Here is a 20,213-nt window from a genome sequence, read left to right on the forward strand (position 1 = left end):
GTGGCGGTCCAGTCATCGGGCCACCCGCTCATCGGGCCAACCCGGTTATCGGGCCAGGTAAAGGGCTACACCAGGTCAGCGCCATCAAGGGGGAGCTATGGGAAATTTGATGAATAGCTCTAGTGGCGGAAATTAGGGAATCCGCCAACGTTTAAGAAACCAAGAAAAACTCGTGAGGACTTTAACATTTGAGAATAAGTTATTTATTCTCAAGTGTTAAAGTCTAAAGGCAATTCATGAATTGCTAAATGAAAACAAAAGTGAGAGGTGCGTGTTGCTGAAATAATGGGCGTTTACATTCACGAGTAAACAGAATCAGGAAATCTTGAAAGAAAATTGGACGTTTAAGTTTTCCAATCCACAGCAAAAGATCTCTCAATTCTGATCTCGAAGATTCTGTTTACAGTTGGCTTCCTGAAATGATAAATCCCGTCGGCCGTCGTAAGATGTTGAAATGTCAGAATTCACACCAAACAAAAAAGATGATCTTACTCTTAGTCCCTCCCCGTCATTTTCTCTCCCCGTCTCAGATGATTTCTCTTTTAATTTTTAAGAAGAGACTACCAAAATATATTGCTTAAATACTCCTTATCGGCAATTTACTTCAGTATTTAACGACCATCCATATATAGTATAGGGGACCGTAAATTGTATGTATTTCTCTCTTTCGCCCCGTGGTGGCTCTGTGATCGGGTGCTCGGTTATAGAGCCACCCGCTCATGGGGCCACTGCACCAGGTGGCCCGATGACTGGACCGCCACTGTACTATAACATCCCATGTTTTTCTTGGCTCCTATATCACCGGTGGTCTAATTGTCAGCATCCCGGGCTTATATGTCGAAGGACCGAGCTTCGAATCTCGGCCAAGGCAAAAAAATTCGATAAAATTTAAAATTTTAATAGCATCAGTCACTGAAATATCAGGCGGTCACACGTTGCAAACATAAATTAATGCTTGTGAGGAGCTACCATACAGTTCATGCTTTCCCTTAACTCTTTCATGTCAACGGTAGCCTTATGGTTAGCGACACGCGCTGCCATGCCAAAGGACCGAGGTTCAAAACTCGGTCCTCGGTCGAAGTCGCTTAGGAAAACTAAATCGTTTTTTGATTAAATTTAAAAGATTCCAGAGTTGATGGAAGTGGAAGATCGGTGGTAAACTGGTAACTCACGACCGCGACAAGAGCTGGAGGCGTGGCGTCGTCGAAGAGAAAGAAAAGAAAACGAAACGGATAGAGAAAAAAGCCTAAACACAGCAGGGTTGCCAAACCAAAACAAAAAAAGACGACAGACGCGATGGCGAGCGGCCTCATCCAGAAACGACAGACTCGTTTGGGGAGAGGGTAGGCCAGGCGCCTAGTCATGACAGTGCAGCCGATAGCCTGGGGCCAGAACGATATCATGGATATCGTGGCCAGGCAGCAGCACCTTAAATAAAACAAGACCCGGAATGTTGGCTAAATGACTCTAGACCTGTTTTAAAACTAGCCGTTTGGATTTTGTGATGAAAACGACCAGGACATGCCAGAGGGGAATACATGTGGGAAACGTAGATAGCGTTGGGGGCCAGCGGAGATCGTTTGCAGAGGTTGTGAGAAATACGGATTGACGCAACTGGGAGAAATTTGGGCAGTAAAATAGAAAATGAGAGATGGATTCGAAAGAATGGCCGCACGCACAGGCAGGGGAGGCAGAGAAGCCAAAGCGATGCTGATGGGAGTTGAGAGAGCAGTGACCGGACAGTAGCTGAAACGTCACTGAATTGGAGCGATGGCGCAGGAGCAAGGCAGCGGAGGCGACTTCTGGGAAAAACAGTCGAGTAGTAGCGCCATTGGGAGAGGAGGTCCACTCCTTGTTCCATACTTCAGTCAGGAAGGCAGAAAAAGCCTTAGCAGCGAGGTATTTTGATGGTCAGGCCTCAGCGTCAGCGTTGGGATCACCCCTTGTGGGTCGGTCTGCCCAAAGCCTAGCTAAGACGCAGCCAGGAGAGGACGAGTGGCATGCAAGAAGGAGCTGACAATACTGACCAAGGGCATGTATAGCAGAGAATACAAGTGCCTCAGTCAGAGACAGAGAAGACGCTGACTGAAATAACGTTGGAGTGTCCTTGCCCTCTAAGCAGATTTCAAAATAATTAAAAGCATGCCGCCGATGGGAGATGATTTCCACGGCTTTGGAGAGTGCAGAGCATATTGCGAGTCTATAAGAGGTTAAGATAGGCAACCAGGAGTTGCACACGTCTAAGACATTAAGAGAGTTTGAGGCAACCACACAGAAACTAGCGACAGTCCCCTTGCAAGATATATGGATAGTTAGTCTCAGTACCCTACGATCAGTAGGAAGAAGCGACCCGACAACTCCTGGCATGGAAGATGTAAAGACTTTGATAGCCCATGGAGGCAGCTCCGGCAAGTTTAACGAGTTAGCAGGTGGAATTCTCTGGGCGGAGATAAGTAACGGGACGCGCTCAGACAGAATCTTCAACGAGGAGGGAGAGAAACCACCAGTCAGGTTCATAGATAGGTATCTTAGGCTGGCAAGTTTGAGGAGATGCAGATCAAGCGGGAGCAGATTGGCCAAAACTAAAAGGGAATCAGTGGGAGCTGTTTTGAAGGACCCAGTGATAAGACAGCGGCATAGCGCTGTAAGGACCGTAGGGTTTTCTTTCCAGCCTTAGTTTTGAGTATGGAGAGCCACACTGAGCACCCATAAGAGAGGATCGGCTCAACATTAGAGAGGTAAAGAGACCTGAGGCGCATACAATCAAAGCCAAAGGACTGTCGCAGACAAGAATTAACCATGAGAAGGGCCCTTTTGGCCGACACGCATTTAGCATTTAGATGATCTTTCCATTTAGATTTGTGTCAACAATGAGGCCAAGAAAGTGGACAGACAGAGAAGGGAAAATCACGATGTTGTTAATGCAGATATTTAGGTTGTTCAGTGCGATACGTTTGCGAGAGAATACGACAAAGACAGATTTGAGGGCATTCAGATATAGTTTCCGAGAACGGAGCCAACTGACCACCGTGTCACACGCAATCTGCAGATTACGAGTAGCAATTTCTGGGTCTTTGTGGGGTGCTACAATGGAAATGTCGTCTGCATAGGCAATGACTATTACTAGAAAATCCAACTCTAGTCTGAGCAAGTCGTCGACGAGTATATTCTACAAGAAAAGGATATTGTCTTTGAAAACAAAATGCGTTTTACTTAAAAATTAATAATAAATAAACTACAATGACTATCGAGGGGAAATAAATACTAAAAGATTACCTGATAACTAAGGAATATACGTTTTCCAATTATGAATGGAAACTAAAAACGACTGAAATGGGAAACATTAAACTAAGAATGACACCAGCGAAACTCCGTAAGCCGCCATGCAAGAACTTTTACTGGTTCGTGTCCAATCGCTTTTTTCACAATTTCATCGAACTGGCAACTTCGGACGTTAGCCAACTCTTTTAAAGAAACGAACCATGAAAAATTTCAAAGATAAGTCAGTAATATACATTTTGCTGGGAAACACAGCTAGTGTACTTAAAAAGATAGCGACCTATTAAATTTGCAAAAACAACACGCGATCAATATACGTGATATATTTATGTTAGTTTGGTGTAATATAAATGCTTGATTCAAGAGAAGTAAAAATAAGTAATAATGCCAACGGAATTTACCTTAAAAGATTTATGATAAAAGAGAAAAATGATAAGGTAATTTCTCCCAAAAAAGCTATCGGAAAATGCCCAAATAGAAAAGTTAAAAGAACCGTAATTAAAAAACTTTGTACGTTGCAAATTTCAAAATACATAAAAATTTGTTATGCACTTCAAGAGATTCAATACTTGTTTCTTAGAATTCCATACATACGTTATTAGAAATAGAGACAGGCATATAATAGTATGTCCCAATGAAAAACCGACAAAAAGTTCTTTAACTGGATGCGATTCAGTCTGTCACATTGTTGAAAAAAGCGCATTGCCAGATTAGGCATTAGAAAATAAACATTTTATGGATTAACTTCAACTTATTGTCATCATGTCATGGTCAGTAACGAAATAAATCGACGGCGGAATTTTAGCGACTTAGAGTCTAACCAAACAACGTCGGTTTACATCGCGTGGAACATACTGTCCGGTTCTCTATCACCTAAAATACATATGGATAGTCTGGCATTTTGTAACTGGGAGCACGGTCCGGCAGAGGCAGTATTATATAGTTTAATACACATCGGTGTGATGATTTTTTTAGAAGCCTGTAATGTGTCCGTAAGTCTCTAGAGACGAGAGAAGTACGTAAGCCATCCAAAGCAATAACAGAAAGATGGCCGAAGCGTAGCGGGTTCCGAGTGGACCCCCCAGTTCACCACGCCCACATGCAGCTGAGCATCTGTGCGATCAAATCGTAATTAATTTTTTTAATGAGATCTTGTATATTTGCATGTCAAAGTCTAACTCACCTCCGCGTTACCAACAGCGCTAGCGACAAAACTGCAGTGATTGTGAAAACGGTAATGGAAAATCCCAGACTTCCGGCTTCCACCTTGAATTCATTTCCCTGGAAATTTTCATTGAAAAGTAAGGGCTTCCGCTTTCCTCGTACTCTTAGCAAATGACAAATGATTTTTCAACAAACGTTTGACGCGTGGTATATGCTCGCGATTAGCCAAGGTAAACCGAGGCCAAGGAAAACGTTGACAGAATTACTTCCGGTTACGTTTCCGATGGCATTATCCGCATATTTCTCGTTCATAGCAGCAGCCCGACTTGCAAAGAGATCCGGCAGAGATGTTCCCAGAGCCACGAAAGTGATGGCTGAATTTAATGAACATCCGATACAGAAACAACCACTTGATTATAGAGTTGTATTAATGACAAACAAAACTCACCTGTGACGGCGTCATCAAGTCCTACAAGGCATCCGAAAATACTGGCCAGGTCACCCACAATTGCAGTCAGTGCACCAATGACAACTAACGAAACAAAGAACGATAACCAGCCGCCCCAAATTCCAGCTGGTGGGACGAACGCAAACAAAAGCTGAGGGGAAAAAAAATTACACTTAAATTAGGCAAACTAATCGCAAAAGATTTCAAACCTTCCATCCAAATGTTAAAAAGTGCATAACGTAGTCAGAAGTAGTAGCGTTCTCAATATCACCGCCGTTTACATTCATGGCCTGTGAATCATTAAAGAAAATTGTATCGTGTAATATAGTTCCAGCAATTTGAAAATGGTAGTAATCAATTACATCTTTGATCTGACTGGTCCAAGTACTGTGATGCACTTCCATCGAATCCACATTGGCGGTGGTCATATCCGCTAAGCGGTTGAGTACCGAATTGAACTCTAGATGAAACAAATTGGATTGAATATTTTGTCGTTTGTTCCTAAGCGAATAAAAATTAAAAATTGCAATAACCTTCGTCGTTCGTGATGGTAACAGCCAATTTGGTAATAGATCCAAGAACGGCGCCACCAGTAGGATCGGATAATTCTACTTCGAAACATTCATCTTTTTCCGGCATCATGTCATTTGAAATTGGGATTTCAATCACACGTTTCATCTAATATAAAAACTTTACTTTGTAGGTTGCATAAATGCAAAAATAAAATTTTTTTATCCACATATCACAGTTTAAGAATCGAAATTGTGATTATAAACTATGCGGTGGCCTGTGTATTGTGTAACCTAACTTACCTCGGAGTGCTTGAAAACCAAACAGCCCTCCCCTCCTATGTAGGCCTTACCGCTGACGGCATTTTTGTCTGTATTATAAAGAAGATTTATGTGCTTTTGCTGAGGTGAATTCAAAATCCAAAGAGAAAGATGATAGAAGGGCTTACCAATTGTTCGCCAACGAACGCTAACCTCTCCGTCAGCGCCATTTTTACGTAAAACAGGCACTTGGGCTACGCCCACCGATTCTTTAACGAGAATGCCTCTTTCTTCAAATGTAATAGTGCCAGGATCTGTCAAGCCAAATTGATATATAATATAATAATCTCCTCTAAATAAAAGACTGTTGTGTAGTCTACTGACCATCATCGTTCAAGACGGTGACTTCCATGATTGAAATGCGACCGAGCATGACATCCTTTTGCTTGATCGCTTTGGTCCCTGTTAAGCTCAACTTGATGTAAAACTGCTCATCGGGTTCGTACTGGTTGTCATCTATAATCTCCATCGTTACCTGACATTTAAAAAATACATATTGCTGTCATTTTAGAAAAATCAATAGAATCTCTGGTATTACGACTCACTATTTTCTCAAGTTCACCGGCCTCAAATTGGATTACTTGGTTGAACGTCACAAAATCTTGTCCTCCAACCGCACTGCCATCAATTGTTTCGACCCTAGAACACATAACCATTTGTTATTCTATTCCTTTTTTTTTTTTTTTTAAGTTATAAAAATGTAGTTATTACCTCACAGACACGGAGTTGTCCGTCTTTCCGGTACGCACGATGGTGATGGGAAACCGTCCGACGCTTTCAGGTACTATAGTAAATTGAACAAACCGTTTGTTATTGCAGAAACCATAAAACAAAAAGGACTGTGAAGCTCATTCTTCAGTACTATATGTGGTTTTTTCCTAAAAGAATACAATGATTGATGTTGTATGGTGTAAAAAAAGGGGAAAATACCTGCACAGGCGATCGCGTGGAATTCGATGATTGCTTTGTTCTGCGGGACGGTTTCGATTAACGGGCTCAGGTTTACAGCGTCCGGGTTTTCATTGATGGCGTCGTAAACCTTTTTTGTTTTTTCAAAGAGAACACGCAGAGGATAGTTAGAAAAAAACTGTTGCTTGACGGTTTTTTAAATAATTTGTTAAAAAAGTGCAACATTCAAATAAAGTATAAACAGAATGGACGTTATTATCGAACAGCAAGTGCATAAACCAATACAACTAGGCCTAAATCGTATTATCAGTACAGGTATATACAGGCAGTTGCGTAAATAATGTCACGTGTTTTTCCTTAATCGCATTACACAAAAATAATGAACTGTTAAATGTAACGGGAAGTAGACGATGATAAAACATGCTAAGATATAGTAGTTCATATTTTCCTGGTACTACCTTGGGTGAATTTTGTTCCTTTTGCGAACGCTTTTAAATAGCGTCATGTGTGTAATTAAACGAGAAAACAGTAGATGAAGAGCACATACAGTGACACAGTTATGTGTAAATCTATCTAAGGCTTTGAAGTTGATCGTGACGAAAGCTAATATTTTCAAAAGACATATTTTGCGCTAACAATTTCTAAATGACTTAATTAATAAAGCTGAAATGTCGTCAAAACATTTTGTTTCCTCAACGTATTAGTAGGGCTACATTTAAAAAGTAAAATATTCTTTACCTCTCTGAGTTTGATACTCAGTTGCGGTTGAATTTTCTTGCTGCCGGAGAAAATGCGGGTGGCTCCAATTCGGTACCAAGCACGGGAATGTTCTTTGCTCGTAATTAACCTGTCAAAATCAAATACTATATAGAACCCTGTAAATATACGCCAAATCGATATGAAACAGACTTGTATGCGGCGAGTTTGGCAGCATCTTCTCCGGTGAGTCCCATGCGCGAGGCTTGTCTGACCCATTTGGCCAGCTCGTTGGGGTCCACCTGTCCGTCTTTGGTGAGAGTAAGTCCATCCACCATGGCTTCCACTGTGTTTACACGCAGGACATGAAGCGTCAAGTAAAGGCGATGGATCACGACACGCAAGGCATGCATTTCAAAAATTCCCCCCCGATGCCAGCAGCAGGGGTGGTATAGATGAATGTATCGGAATTATATAATAGCGGAGCGGCGGGTGTTTATCCATATGGGCCATCGATCACGGGGGAAATCACGAAGAATAAACAGCGGCTCGCATGTGTCGGGAACAAGTAGGTCGGATGACCGACGTGAAGGTTTTGTTTTTGGTGTGAGAAAAAACATCATCCAGAAATATTGAACCGAGCACACAGCCACACACGGATATACAGAGTTGAGGTCGGAGCCATCAGACGAGCAGTCATCCAATAAGGAGAAGAAACACCGGGATGAGGCAAATAAGAAATCAAAACAGAAAGAAAAAAAAAAAAAAAACGAAAAGAAAAAACAAAAAGGTGAATATCAAGTCCCAAAGAGTGCTAAATTGAAAGAATTGATGATTTGAAATTAATTCAATCAGTGCTCGTCAAACCATTCCGTCCATATAAAAAATCGTAGAGTATTGTAAACAACAACAGCAAGTGCAAAAATAAAAGCGGCATTCAATAACAGAGAAAGGCGCTTTTAGAATGAAAAACCAAGTTTGGAAGTTTTTTTTGTTTTTTTTAAAGAGGTTTTTCAAGGATAGTTGTTTTACACGTCAGGAATAGATTTTTCGAAAGTTGTCAGCGCACCAAGAGTATGTAATCCCCATTAGGTAAGAACGTCTCGCCTTAAATGCTTGAAAACTTAAGTGTATATGAGTAAAGGGCGTTGTGGAGTTATATATTCATAATCGACTAAATATTATTATTTTTTTTTTTATATTTTTTTTGGTGAAATATACACGCGCTCATCAAACCTGCCGGGCTGCGGAAAAGTTGTACGTGTGTGGTTATGGAAAAAGAAAGCCAGCACGGAACGTTGAATTCTACCCAACGCGTCGTGTCGTGCTGTTCGCTGCCGTTAATGAAGTAGAGCGCCGGTCAAAAAAAAGGTGGTGGGGGCCAGCAGCCAGCAGCAAGTTGGGAATCAAAGAAAGAACTTACACTCACCGGGCTGGATGGAGCCAAGCTCAATTTGCTTGCCGTTTGCGGTCGTGGCGCTGACACGTGACTTGTTCCACGGGAATCCTTTATCGGCCAAATACGCCAGGTAAACCAGAATGGGAAAGAGGAGGAAAGTCACCACCGCCTCCCACACTTCCACCTGATATAACCAACAAAAGAGTCGGAATTGTATCCATTTCGATTTCACTATAACGAGCGGCCGACATTCGTTATGACTTACCACATTCTTGCTGACTCCCATCAGAACGAAAATCAGCCAGAGGTAGGCCAATATGCTGAAAACTGCCGTGATGGCGAACACTTTCAGCCCTGTGAATAATCGAATCAGAAAAAAAGAATTAATTCACCGCAACAACCAGAATTTCTTAAAAAAGGGTCTAATAATAGTGGGATGTGTTAACCTTTGATTTGGCGTGATTCGACGCCGGGAATGGCGGCCACACAGACGGCGCTGATTCCCATCAAATTGAAGGCGGCCGATCCGACAATGGTGCCGGGACCCAAAGACCCCGACTCAAAGTTGTTGCCGACAATCTCTGTTTTTTTAAAATAAATTAAGCACGCACCGCATACCGAATGCATCAGTAATTTCTCATCTTAATATACAACTTATATAATAGCAGAGAAAATTACCTATAATTGAGAGTAAGATTTCAGGTGCCGATGAGCCGAGAGCCATTAGCGTCAAATTGGCTACCGTGTCATTCCAAATCCGCACTTCAATGACTTCGGGTTCTTGCGACTCACCTCTCGACAAATACACCTGAAAGAACGTGTTTGTTTGAACGTTTATTTTTAGGAGATGAATGAAATGTGTGTGCTCATTGTATCAACACTCGTCGGGAACCGGTTAGTTCTAGGGGAATGATGGTAAGGATAAGGACTAAGGAGGCCCTGTGGTTGATGAATACCTTGCGAGTTGTGGACGTGATTTTCTCGATGGCGCCCATAAAGATGTCGGCGATAATGGCCACACCCGTGAAGCAGTAGAGGAGGCCGAACAAATAGAGAAATGCCCGCACCTCGATTGACCAAGTGAATTCGCTGATCAACGGCAACAGCAGTGCGTTTGAGCACGTGTAGTCATCCAGTGTCCCATTATTTCGCGTCATTTTCTCTCGCAAGCGCTGCCTTGATTTTCGACCGTTTCAGAATCAAATGAGAATAAAATGAGAATAAAATGAGAATAAAAGGGAAATTGTTAATTATATCTTGGCAAATGACAGCCAGCGCGCGTTATGGCCCAAGTATACATATATTATTATATGTGTATAATCACAATGCAGTTCTTTGGGTCTGGCTGATTGTTAACCAGGAGAAGTGAGTATAATGAACCGTTGGGAAGTCATTGCTTCCGTCGGATGTCTCATTACAGCTGCGTGATATGTATACGTAGCAGCGATATATATTTTATATTCCGCGCTGTGTGCTGGTGTTTCTCCTGGCCGTGCTGGCCATAGCAGTAGATGACGTGCCGGGCTGGCCAACACGACACAAGACTTTCGATGGAATGCGAAACTCGACATTACAGTGTAACGTCTCAAAAGTTACGGCCCACTCATTCCGTACACCTTCCATACAAGGCCGTGGCGTCATCGGACGGACGGACGAACCGACATCAGGTGCCATTTTCTCTCCCCGCGTGTGAGGTTTATTCTTTTCTTCTCTCCATTTTCACGGCCGGCCAGAAAAGGGCGGCAGCAGTGCTGTAGCAACCAGTAGGCAAGGCAACCATCTGCACTAGCGTCACACCATCTGTACTGCCGTCAGATTTCTAGATGAGCCGATAGAATCGGCCTATCGATCTTTGATATTTAGAGCGGGAATTCAATTGTGCTGTACAATTCTACGCGTTCATCCTGCTGCTAGAAAAAGAATCGTTCTGTGTAATATCTCCATGGCTACGCAAACCTCGTCGTGATGAATAATGAACGTGTGTTTCGATCCTGTGTCGAACCGCTGGCCGCCCGAGGATAGGTGATGTCATGTCGGACATTCTTCACCCACCGCCTAGGCTATTCATTATACTCCGAACCAAGAAGGCTTTTACACCAAACAAAAATACAAAAAAATAAAAAAATAAACAGCCTGGCAAAGTAGAAATGGCGTGAACAACGAAATGGGGAGAGAATAAGAGAGAAAAAAAAAGTGGGTTGCGAGTTATTAACAAACGCTATTGTGTGACAGGAGGACGATTCATCGAGTGGGAAACATTCAACTTTATATGGAACAGCACTTTCAATTCTGCTTGTCGCATACATGTGTGAAAACTTCGAAAGAAAAAAAGGTTGAAACAAATCCAGGTGTGCCAACAGCAGACGTGCATTAATCGAGTCTATTTCTTTTTCTAGACCTCTGGAATTTTTGTTTCAATTATTTTAATTCTCTCGTATCCAATGGGAAACACTTTGACGAAAATTTGGTTTATCATTTTCCTGGTATTTTCCTGGTTTTTTTCACGCTGAAACAAAACGTCGTGTGACTCTCTACCCGAAAAAAAGGAAAACAACGTGGGGCGTTACCAACGTCCAATTGATTTCACAAAACACCGTTACTGTTTGTTTTTATCGGCTTTCAGGTGTATATATAATTCCTGTGGTGGATGTTGACCCAGCAAGCAAAGGAAAACACTCAAGAATTTTTACCTCGTCGGCGGTCAGAAGCTGCAGGTTGAAATATCAGAAAATAACAAACAAAACGAAATAGTCGGACGCGGCAAGAACGGAACAACGGAACGACTCGGCGTTCACGACCAGACTGTTGTTGGTTTCGGCCGCGACTCACGGAGTCTACAGGAATTCCCGTACCGGAGCACCGGCGGCATTTTCCTGCGACCCAACAGTCTAAAAAAGAAAAAGGCAACAATCAGATATTAGATGCCCTACGGTAGTATAGAGACTAGAGAGAGTGCCAACTTTCCCCCTTGCAGCTCACAGAGCTCTCAGTATTAGAGTCTATATCATAAAGAATAAACACGCGGAGAAAAATCAAAGAGAAGCTACCGACTTGTACGGTCACAGTATAGAGGTGCCCAAGTCGTAAAATCTTTTGCGTTCCAACCAGTTCGACACTGCAATCAACCAAGAGTTCCTCAGGCAGTAAAACGTGACGTCTACCTACTTTTCTGATGGCTACGAAAAAACAAAACTTGTGTCGTGTTTAGCCCAGTCATCGACTGTTATCTGTCAATAAGCGAACGGAACGTTCAGGTCTAACTCGATACAGGTTTTTCCCGTTTTTTCGCGATTCGGCTAGACGTGGTGGTCGATATATAGTTGGACAATGTTTTCCTTGATTCGCCCTACAGAGAGTTAAATGTTGGGAACATCAGCAACTCTACAACCAGCTAAAGCTACAGCTAGCGTATGTACATTCGTTTTTAAAAAGATGCTGTCGCGTGTGGGCGTCGTGTGTATAGTTGTGCCCAAGGACATGCTGGCAGTACAAAAGACCCAACGTGAATCATCACCGGGGCCTGTTCTTCTTCCACCTTGCCTGCAGCTAATCCGACTCGGTTTTTCTTTTCTTTTTGGTTCTCTCCCACAGCAGAATAAGAGGCGTCATCCGCATGGAACATTCCATCGCAGCGTATGCAATCCAACCTTTCGTGAGCGGCTGTATAGGAGTGGCCCTTTTTTTATCTATCTACATGGTCCCCCCACAAGAAAACAAGGGGGGAAGTTTTTTTTTTTGCTCTTGGCCGAACAAAATAGACTGTCGGTTATTGTCTAAGTACATCAATCAACGAGGCTTGATCAATTCGAAAGTGCAAATAGCCAACATACTAGTCCACAATGGGCTTTTTTAGATCGGATAAACAAAATGGGAATGGGTCGAGTTAGGTCTTCAATTCATGTTTTGCTTGAACGCGGCGCTGGGCGCTTGGCGCTGGCAGTTGGCGTGGCCTCGCGCGCAACACGGGAAAACGTGAATTGCTTGGCTTCTCATGCCACGCGATTTTCTTTCTCTTTTGGGGTTCCAGCCATCCTATAACCATCAGCCAAGCGTGCCGTGTGAAGCCGTTCATACAGTGTTTATAGAGACTATGGGGCGGCCGCCAGTATGGAGACGAACGCAACGTCCGGCCGTGGCGGCTGAACGAGCAGAGGCTATAAAGAACATATCGGACGCGATACTCTTATTTAGACAAGCTGTTGCGCCACCAGCTTGCACTTGAAACAATACAATAACTGTACGACTATAGACTCGATTGTTTTTTTTGGAGGGTAACTACAGTCGACTAAATAGCTATCTGGACATGTTGAAAAAGAGTCGGTTGTTTAGTTGCTGTTGAATCGACTTATTTGAAGGCAAACAGAAATGTAGACGTATAGACGAGTAGCGCTTGAACAAAAGTAAATATACACTCACCGTGTCCTTTTTTTTCTCTCTTTTGGGGCTTTTTCACCGTTTCCTTTTTGTTGCGAGGATTCTTCTCTACTGTCATAAAAAGTAATTTCCTCGGCTTGGCCTTGATGCCTCCCGGTCGACGCCCACACGTAATATGCCTAGCGTACGGTTAGTCTGCCCGCGGCGGCGCCTTTTTCACCTTGGAACGGATGAACACATTTACATTAGACTCGTCGTTCCCATTTTTTCTCTTCTTCAAAGATTAAACTACCTTAGACTTCCAAATATGCCTTGAATCGAACAGAAAATGAAAGAATCAAAAACTATGATTAGACATTATGGCAGTCGTTGTCAGGTGTCCGTGATCTTGCACTATTATTTGCTTTGTCACTTACAAAGGCACTTTTTGTGTGGGGGGTAGATCATCGTTAAAATAAATCTGAATTTAATAGTGTGGGTGGTAACTCACAGAAGATTGAGCTCATCTTTATTTTCGTCAGATACAACATGTTTGAAGCGTAATGCAACTCGACTAAAATTATTATTATGAAAACCTTAGCACTCGCTCCACCTCTTTGGGTGTATTAGCGTGTGTCTCAACCGTGAGTACGTCATCGTCAAAAATAACTTTGGTTTGTCATTTTTTCTTTTTTTCAAATTATTGTAGAGTTGGATGCAGTCATAGGCCACCAACGTCCTTTCACAATAAACTTCCGTTTTATGTACCCACGCATGATCTCGTCTGACCTTCGTTAAATCAAGTAACATGTGGTGCATAACGTCCTTGTTAGGATCTATTCGAGACAAATCAAAAGTATTATATCCTTGAATAAAAAGTCGACTGACGGCAGCTCCATTTAGACATCCATGAACCATGACTGAGAGAGATTTAGATTTGCACCTGCTCGCACCTTACATTTTACCAAATGAATTTCATCTGATTTCGTGCAAGGATTAAAATATTTGCTTTCCCAATCCTAAAATTCATCGTTATTCCTCAATACATACGTGGTTTGGGTTTTTTTCGTTTTTTTTTTCATGTTTCTTGACTTTCTTCGGATTTATATTATCTTTACTTGTGTTATTAAAACATGGCAACAGTGAAAAAGCATGTTGCTATTGTGAGTTTCAGTTTTCGTCTACTTTGTTTTTCAAAACAACCGGCCTTCCTAAAATGTGGAAACGGGCCCCTAAACAACTATTTCCCTTATCATACAGATCTTGTGCTACAATAAATTTACCAAAAAGTAAAGAATAAATTATTCGTTTGAAGGAATCAACCATAACTTACCTTGTTTTTCATTTTGTACAGATGTCAATAGTGATATGCCGAAAGCTTATTCGCCTGCCTTAGTAGAAGGAAAGTGGTATGAATGGTGGGAGTCTAACTCATTTTTTAAGCAGCATAGGCCTTTATCATCCAGTGAAAAGTTTTCCATGGTTCTTCCTCCACCAAACATTACTGGTACTCTCCATATTGGACATGCCTTAACATGTGCCATTCAGGATTCTCTAGTTTGCTGGTACATCGTCTTTGTAAGTCTATATTGTTAATGATTTCATGAAAATAATTATTCATCTTGTCAGGAATAGAATGAATGGGAAAGATACATACTGGTTTCCAGGATGTGACCATGCTGGAATAGCTACACAAGCTATAGTTGAGAAAAATTTGAAATCTCAAAACCTGACACGTGAGCAGCTGGGTCGTGACAAATTTGTTGAAGAAATTTGGAAGTGGAAACATGAAAAACAAGACATCATTTATCAGCAGTTAAAAGGATTAGGTTCAACCTTGAATTGGGACAAAGCAGTCTTTACAATGGATCCAGTAAGTTTATATTTCAGTCTAAGCTATAGCAGTTACAAACAATATAATTGAAAATCATTAGTAACTTGCAACATTTATTCAATAAAGTAATGGAAATATCTGTTTTTCTCTAGAAACTTTGTTATGCAGTTAATGAAGCGTTTATTCGACTTCACCAAAAAGGAAAAATTTATCGGAAGGAAAGCCTAGTGAATTGGTCTTGTCAGTTGCGATCTGCCATTTCAGACATCGAAGTTGATCACCAGTCGATTGATGGGCCACAGGGAATATCCGTCCCAGGATATGATAAACCAGTCACGTTCGGCTATATTTATAAGTTTGACTACAAATTGTCTGACTCCGATGAACGTATCGCGGTGTCCACGACTAGACCAGGTAAATATTTTTTGGGAAAAAAAGACAGATGTAAATGTAAATTGTTATTTTCGTTTTAGAAACTATTTTGGGTGATATGGCAATCGCAGTCAATCCTGAAGACGTACGCTACAGCAAATACATCGGTAGATCAGTTGTTCATCCAATTCGCCACGATAAATTACCTATTATTGCTGATTCTATGGTTGATCAGGAATTTGGAACAGGTAAGCTCACTTTCGCTATAATAAAACTTGTTGGCGTAAAACGTGCATTCAATTATAAGGTACACAAACACTTGGCTCAATTGATTTTAAATGTAGGTGCTGTAAAGGTTACTCCGGCACATGATCAAAAAGATTATGAAATAGCAGTGCGTCATGGTATTGAAATGCTTAGCATTTTCGACAATCAGGGAATAGCAAATAAAAACTGCAGCGAATTCAGCGTATGCAAAATCTTATACAACACTGTAAATAATTTTAATACATCTAATGATTATTTTTCAGGGACTACCTCGGTTTGAACTGAGGGAAAAGATGATACAATTTTTACGCGATAATAACCTGTTGAACAGTATTTTACCTCACCAAATGAGTGTACCACGGTGTAGTCGATCTGGCGATGTAATTGAACCCCTTTTAAGACCGCAGGTTAGTTTTGTAAACTTAATAAATTTCAATTTACAAATGTGTGGTCATATTTGAGTCACAGTTCTGATCCTTTTTGGTACCAGTTTTTTGTCGAAAATATGATTTGTAAAATTTTTAATTGCAAATTAATTTTTTTAGTGGTTCGTTGACACACAAGAGATGGCGCAAAGAGCCATGGAAGCGGTCAAAAGTGGCAATTTAAAAATTCATCCTCCTCATTTTGAAAACGTCTGGTTTGAATGGCTCGGCAATATTAGAGATTGGTGCATCTCGCGTCAACTTTGGTGGGGTCATCGTGTACCTGCTTATCGTTTTGCTGGAGAAAATGATGCAACTTGGATCGCAGCGCATAATTTCCAGCAAGCTGTCGAACTCGCCAAACATCAAAATCTTCCCTTTTCAACAGTCAGTCAAGATGAAGACGTACTCGATACGTGGTTTTCTTCGTCGCTCTTTCCTTTTTCAGTCTGTGGATGGCCTGAACAAGTAACGTTACTTGCAATTTTTTATTTTATCGATGCCTTAACAAGTAATTTGTTTGACAGACGATTGATCTCAAAAATTTATTCCCACTTAATTTGATGGAAACAGGACACGACATTCTATTTTTCTGGGTTGCTCGTATGGTAATGATGAGTCTGGAACTAACCGGAGAGTTACCATTCAAGGTTGTCTAGAAATAAGTTTAAAGATTTAACAAATATTAGTAAATGTTTCTGTTTTGTAGGAAGTTCTTTTGCACGGCATCATTTGCGATAGTCAAGGGCGCAAAATGTCAAAATCTTTGGGGAATGTGATCGATCCGTTGGATATAGTTTATGGTTCATCCCTAAAAGTACTCCTATTTTTTTAATTTATACTTCATTAGTTCATTCTTAAATATATGTCAGTGCTTGGAAGATCAACTGGAATCCAGCCTCAAAAAAGGGCATCTTTCTTCAAAAGAATTTGAAAAGGCTATGACAGAAAAGAGGGTTACATTTCCTGACGGAATACCACAAACGGGATCTGACGCTTTGAGATTTACCCTTTGCTCCTACAATGTTAAAAGTAATTTTCATTGTTAAGTTGTGTTAATTCATCAACCGTATTGTACGATTTGTCTGAATAGGTCATTTTATTAACCTGGACATGGCGACTTTAAAGAAAAACCGCCTTTTTTGCAACAAAATATGGCAGGCTACTCGGTTTTTGTTTCAGCTTTTGGATGAAACATTTCCGCAAAAAAGCTCAAACGAAATTTATTTGCGAAAGGATCCGATCCATTCGTCCCTCATAAATCAATGGATTATGAATGGCCTGGATAAAATGGTCAGCCAAGTCAACAGTGCAATGTCGAGATACGATTTCCATCACGCCACGGATGCACTCTACACTTTTTTGTATGGGAGTCTTTGCGATGTTTACCTAGAAGCTATCAAACCTTTAACTGGGGTGGATAAACAAGAATCTGCCCATGTTCTTGCAATTTGCTTAGATGTGGCACTTCGCTGTTTGGCCCCTTTTATGCCTTTCATTAGTAAGTTTTAAATATTTAGTATTTTAGCGTAGCCCACGTTAATAGTGTTTTACCTACCGCACTATCTTTAAAGGCGAAGAGCTTTATCAGCGCCTGCATAAGAAACTTGCCGATCATGGAATCCAATCGCCACGATCCATGAGCATTCTTATTGCTAAATATCCCGTGAAAGATGAGGTTATTATTTTGGTTTACATCAAAGCATACACATTTATATTTTATTATCAAATATTTCTTACAGTTTGCTATATGGAAAAATGCCGAGCTTGAACAAAATGTCGATTTAATCTTACGGGTCGTCACAGAATTACGAAATGTGAAAGTGGAGTACGGATTAGCCAAGTCAAAGCCAGAAGGTATCAAATAAAATTAATTTCTAAAATGTTTTATCGGTAGTAAATTTTTTTTTTTCTTAGCCATCCTCATCTGCTCATCCGAGAATATTTTAAGTAAAAGCGATCAGTATTCCAAGCTTATGGCAACTATTGGTGGTCTGGAATCTGTGACTATTTGTGAGGAGCGGCGTCTACAAAATTCGAAAGAAAAAGTCTGGGTATCTCGTACAGTTGATAGTTGCTCTGTTCATGTCAATATTGCAGGGATGGTTGATTTGCGAGCGGAGCTTAAGAAAAATCAAGATAAGATGAGGAAACTTGTCGATAAACTTTCTCGGATGGAAGCTAATATGAACTCATCTTCATACCAACTGAGTGCTCCATCTCATGTGCAAGACATTCACCGACAAAAAGCTGATTCGTTGCGAAACGAAATTAACAGTTTAAAATTATATGCCCAAAAGTTAGACGAACTGTAAATTAGGAATAGTAAATACAAAGTATTGTTGACCCAGTTCCAATTTTTTTTTCACTCTTTACATTATAGAAAACTAACTCCCGCGATCAAACGTATGTGTTGCAAAATTCTGTCTACAAGTCACGAAATTATAAATTTGGCCTGTTAACAAGAACCATAAAGGTCAAATTCTTCGCAAGTTATCCTTACAAAATGATGGAATAAGTTAACACGGCTTTAATCGTGCATAATAACGAGTATTTTAGTATTTTGTTACATTCCATAAATTTACTTTTAAGCCCCATTCTTCCGTTAATTAACTTGAAGGTTTGTAAGGGTTTATTTCAAGGTTCTTTATCTATGTTTCCATAAGAAAACTGAATTAACTTTACTTTATCGAACCGTTTCTTTAGACAACTTTGGTCCAGAGTTGAAATTTTTTAGTTTGAACAGAGCCATTCAGTGCTTCCACTTTTTGAGAAGGGGGTTCCCTAGAACGTTGCCAGTCTAGGGACACAAATCCTTAAAAAAAAATAAAAGTCCCCAGAAAAATCCCTAAATACATTTTTTTCAATATACCTAAATATTACCCTAGAATTTTCAGTAAATGTTCATTTATTTTTTATCCGTATTCATTTTGACGATTAGCCACTTGGTGGCTCTCATAACATGTCTTAAAAACAAAAAAAAAATAGCGGGAATAGCAATTTGGCACCAGTGGTGCCATATCTATCACTCACTAACCATAAAACCCTTAACGACTAATCAAATAAGGCGAAAAATTTTTTAAATCCCTAGTATTTTTTAAATCACCCTAGACAAACCCTAGACCCTAGATTTCAAAATTTTCCCCCTAGATTGAAAAAAAAGGTCCAAAATCCCCCTAAAAAGGGAAATATCCCTAGAAGTGGAAGCACTGGAGCCATTAAGGGCTCTGGTTTGAAAATAATCTCAAACATCCAGCTTACGTTGCCAAAATTAAAATATTTCATTCTTATCTTGTATTTTTATTAATATTTCATTAATAACATTAATATCATAAAATAAAAACTAAATACTTGCAAAAATTTCTTGAAATAAATAAATTCAAACAAAATAATAATATATTCTCAAAAATGCTTTAATAGTCACAACGTTGCGCTTCCCATGTCGGCCATTTTTTATCCGCTTCAGACCTCCAGCGTCTGCTCTCATTCACTCCACTTTGCGAGCTTGGTTCAGCGCCTGGTCGCGAATTATCCGTGATCATCTCGGCCAAGCCGTGAATTGTAAACTTCAAACATGGTAATTATTGTTTCTTATTCATTTGATTTCATTTCTGTTCGTATTATGTCTACCCATCGTATCATGGATTCTAAATATTTAATGTTTTGTAACAGGCCTACAAGGACACTGGTAAACCGGTGGCTGAAGAGGCTGTAATTCACAAGATCCGAATTACATTGACATCCCGCAATGTTCCATCTCTCGAGAAAGGTATGTTGTTAATTCTCGATAAATATGTTCTAGTTACTAATATTGAGTGTGTTTTAATTAGTGTGCTCCGAGTTGGTTGGTGCTGCTAAGGACAAGAACCTCCGCGTGAAGGGACCCGTCCGCATGCCTACCAAGACTCTGCGCATCACTACTCGTAAGACTCCTTGTGGTGAGGGATCAAAGACTTGGGACAGGTATGTAATATTGTATTAGTCAATTAGAACTGCTAAAATAATTAATTACCTTTGCTGTGCAGATTCCAAATGCGTATTCACAAACGCATCATTGATCTCCAGAGCCCAGCCGAGATCGTTAAGCAGATCACATCTTTCTCGATTGAGCCTGGCGTCGAGGTTGAAGTTACCATTGCTGACGCTTAAACGTGTCCATTTGTGCCTACTTGTTCTATTCTTGAAATGTGATCAAGTCAATAAAAAGGCATAATCAAACTACTCTTGGATTTGCGAC

General features: G+C 40.6%; 3 protein-coding genes across 6 annotated transcripts; 2 read left to right on the forward strand and 1 right to left on the reverse strand.

Annotated features, from left to right (window-relative positions):
• Positions 1-3,512: 3,512 nt before the first annotated feature.
• On the reverse strand, positions 3,513-11,547 carry LOC124327863 (sodium/calcium exchanger 2-like). 2 transcript variants are annotated; one of them, XM_046786885.1, is made up of 21 exons: positions 11,416-11,547; positions 9,682-9,901; positions 9,404-9,533; positions 9,172-9,306; positions 8,991-9,079; positions 8,756-8,909; positions 7,540-7,672; positions 7,369-7,477; positions 6,652-6,760; positions 6,433-6,505; positions 6,267-6,360; positions 6,046-6,196; positions 5,850-5,975; positions 5,704-5,771; positions 5,425-5,569; positions 5,254-5,351; positions 5,101-5,181; positions 4,892-5,042; positions 4,639-4,817; positions 4,463-4,560; positions 3,513-4,392 (listed from the first exon to the last, which is right to left on the reverse strand). In XM_046786885.1, exons 2-21 carry the CDS (start codon positions 9,880-9,882, stop codon positions 4,251-4,253), a joined length of 2,466 nt encoding a protein of 821 aa, XP_046642841.1. In that variant the 5' UTR covers positions 9,883-9,901; positions 11,416-11,547; the 3' UTR covers positions 3,513-4,250. The 2 variants fall into 2 exon arrangements, with proteins under 2 accessions (XP_046642841.1, XP_046642839.1); XM_046786883.1 differs by having other exon boundaries at positions 8,750-8,909.
• Positions 11,548-14,219: 2,672 nt separating this feature from the next.
• LOC124325946 (valine--tRNA ligase-like) lies at positions 14,220-18,326 on the forward strand. 3 transcript variants are annotated; one of them, XM_046784525.1, is made up of 15 exons: positions 14,220-14,367; positions 14,433-14,643; positions 14,708-14,951; positions 15,065-15,326; positions 15,386-15,532; positions 15,629-15,753; positions 15,815-15,958; positions 16,097-16,444; positions 16,504-16,626; positions 16,686-16,793; positions 16,849-17,008; positions 17,070-17,477; positions 17,551-17,654; positions 17,719-17,833; positions 17,894-18,326. In XM_046784525.1, exons 1-15 carry the CDS (start codon positions 14,295-14,297, stop codon positions 18,289-18,291), a joined length of 2,970 nt encoding a protein of 989 aa, XP_046640481.1. In that variant the 5' UTR covers positions 14,220-14,294; the 3' UTR covers positions 18,292-18,326. The 3 variants fall into 3 exon arrangements, with proteins under 3 accessions (XP_046640481.1, XP_046640483.1, XP_046640482.1); XM_046784527.1 differs by lacking the exon at positions 14,220-14,367 and having other exon boundaries at positions 14,529-14,643; positions 14,714-14,951; XM_046784526.1 differs by lacking the exon at positions 14,220-14,367 and having other exon boundaries at positions 14,597-14,656.
• A 1,069-nt stretch (positions 18,327-19,395) lies between these two features.
• On the forward strand, positions 19,396-20,197 carry LOC124327562 (40S ribosomal protein S20-like). The gene is made up of 4 exons (XM_046786522.1): positions 19,396-19,553; positions 19,649-19,745; positions 19,807-19,939; positions 20,002-20,197. Exons 1-4 carry the CDS (start codon positions 19,551-19,553, stop codon positions 20,123-20,125), a joined length of 357 nt encoding a protein of 118 aa, XP_046642478.1. The 5' UTR covers positions 19,396-19,550; the 3' UTR covers positions 20,126-20,197.
• Positions 20,198-20,213: the final 16 nt, after the last annotated feature.

Source organism: Daphnia pulicaria, chromosome 2, assembly GCF_021234035.1.
Source record: "Daphnia pulicaria isolate SC F1-1A chromosome 2, SC_F0-13Bv2, whole genome shotgun sequence".
NCBI classification, from domain to species: Eukaryota; Metazoa; Arthropoda; class Branchiopoda; order Diplostraca; family Daphniidae; genus Daphnia; species Daphnia pulicaria.

Coding starts and splice junctions, on each gene's coding strand:
- LOC124325946 (XM_046784525.1), top strand. CDS start 14,295: ATGTGGAAACGGGCCCCTAAACAACTATTTCCCTTATCATACAGATCT. Junction 15,533..15,628: donor TGATCAGGAATTTGGAACAG/GTAAGCTCACTT, acceptor TTTTAAATGTAG/GTGCTGTAAAGGTTACTCCG. Junction 17,655..17,718: donor AATATCCCGTGAAAGATGAG/GTTATTATTTTG, acceptor TATTTCTTACAG/TTTGCTATATGGAAAAATGC.
- LOC124327562 (XM_046786522.1), top strand. Junction 19,746..19,806: donor TGTTCCATCTCTCGAGAAAG/GTATGTTGTTAA, acceptor TGTTTTAATTAG/TGTGCTCCGAGTTGGTTGGT. Junction 19,940..20,001: donor GGATCAAAGACTTGGGACAG/GTATGTAATATT, acceptor TTTGCTGTGCAG/ATTCCAAATGCGTATTCACA.
- LOC124327863 (XM_046786883.1), bottom strand. CDS start 9,882: ATGACGCGAAATAATGGGACACTGGATGACTACACGTGCTCAAACGCA. Junction 5,352..5,424: donor TACCATCACGAACGACGAAG/GTTATTGCAATT, acceptor TGTTTCATCTAG/AGTTCAATTCGGTACTCAAC. Junction 4,393..4,462: donor GCGCTGTTGGTAACGCGGAG/GTGAGTTAGACT, acceptor TTGATCGCACAG/ATGCTCAGCTGCATGTGGGC.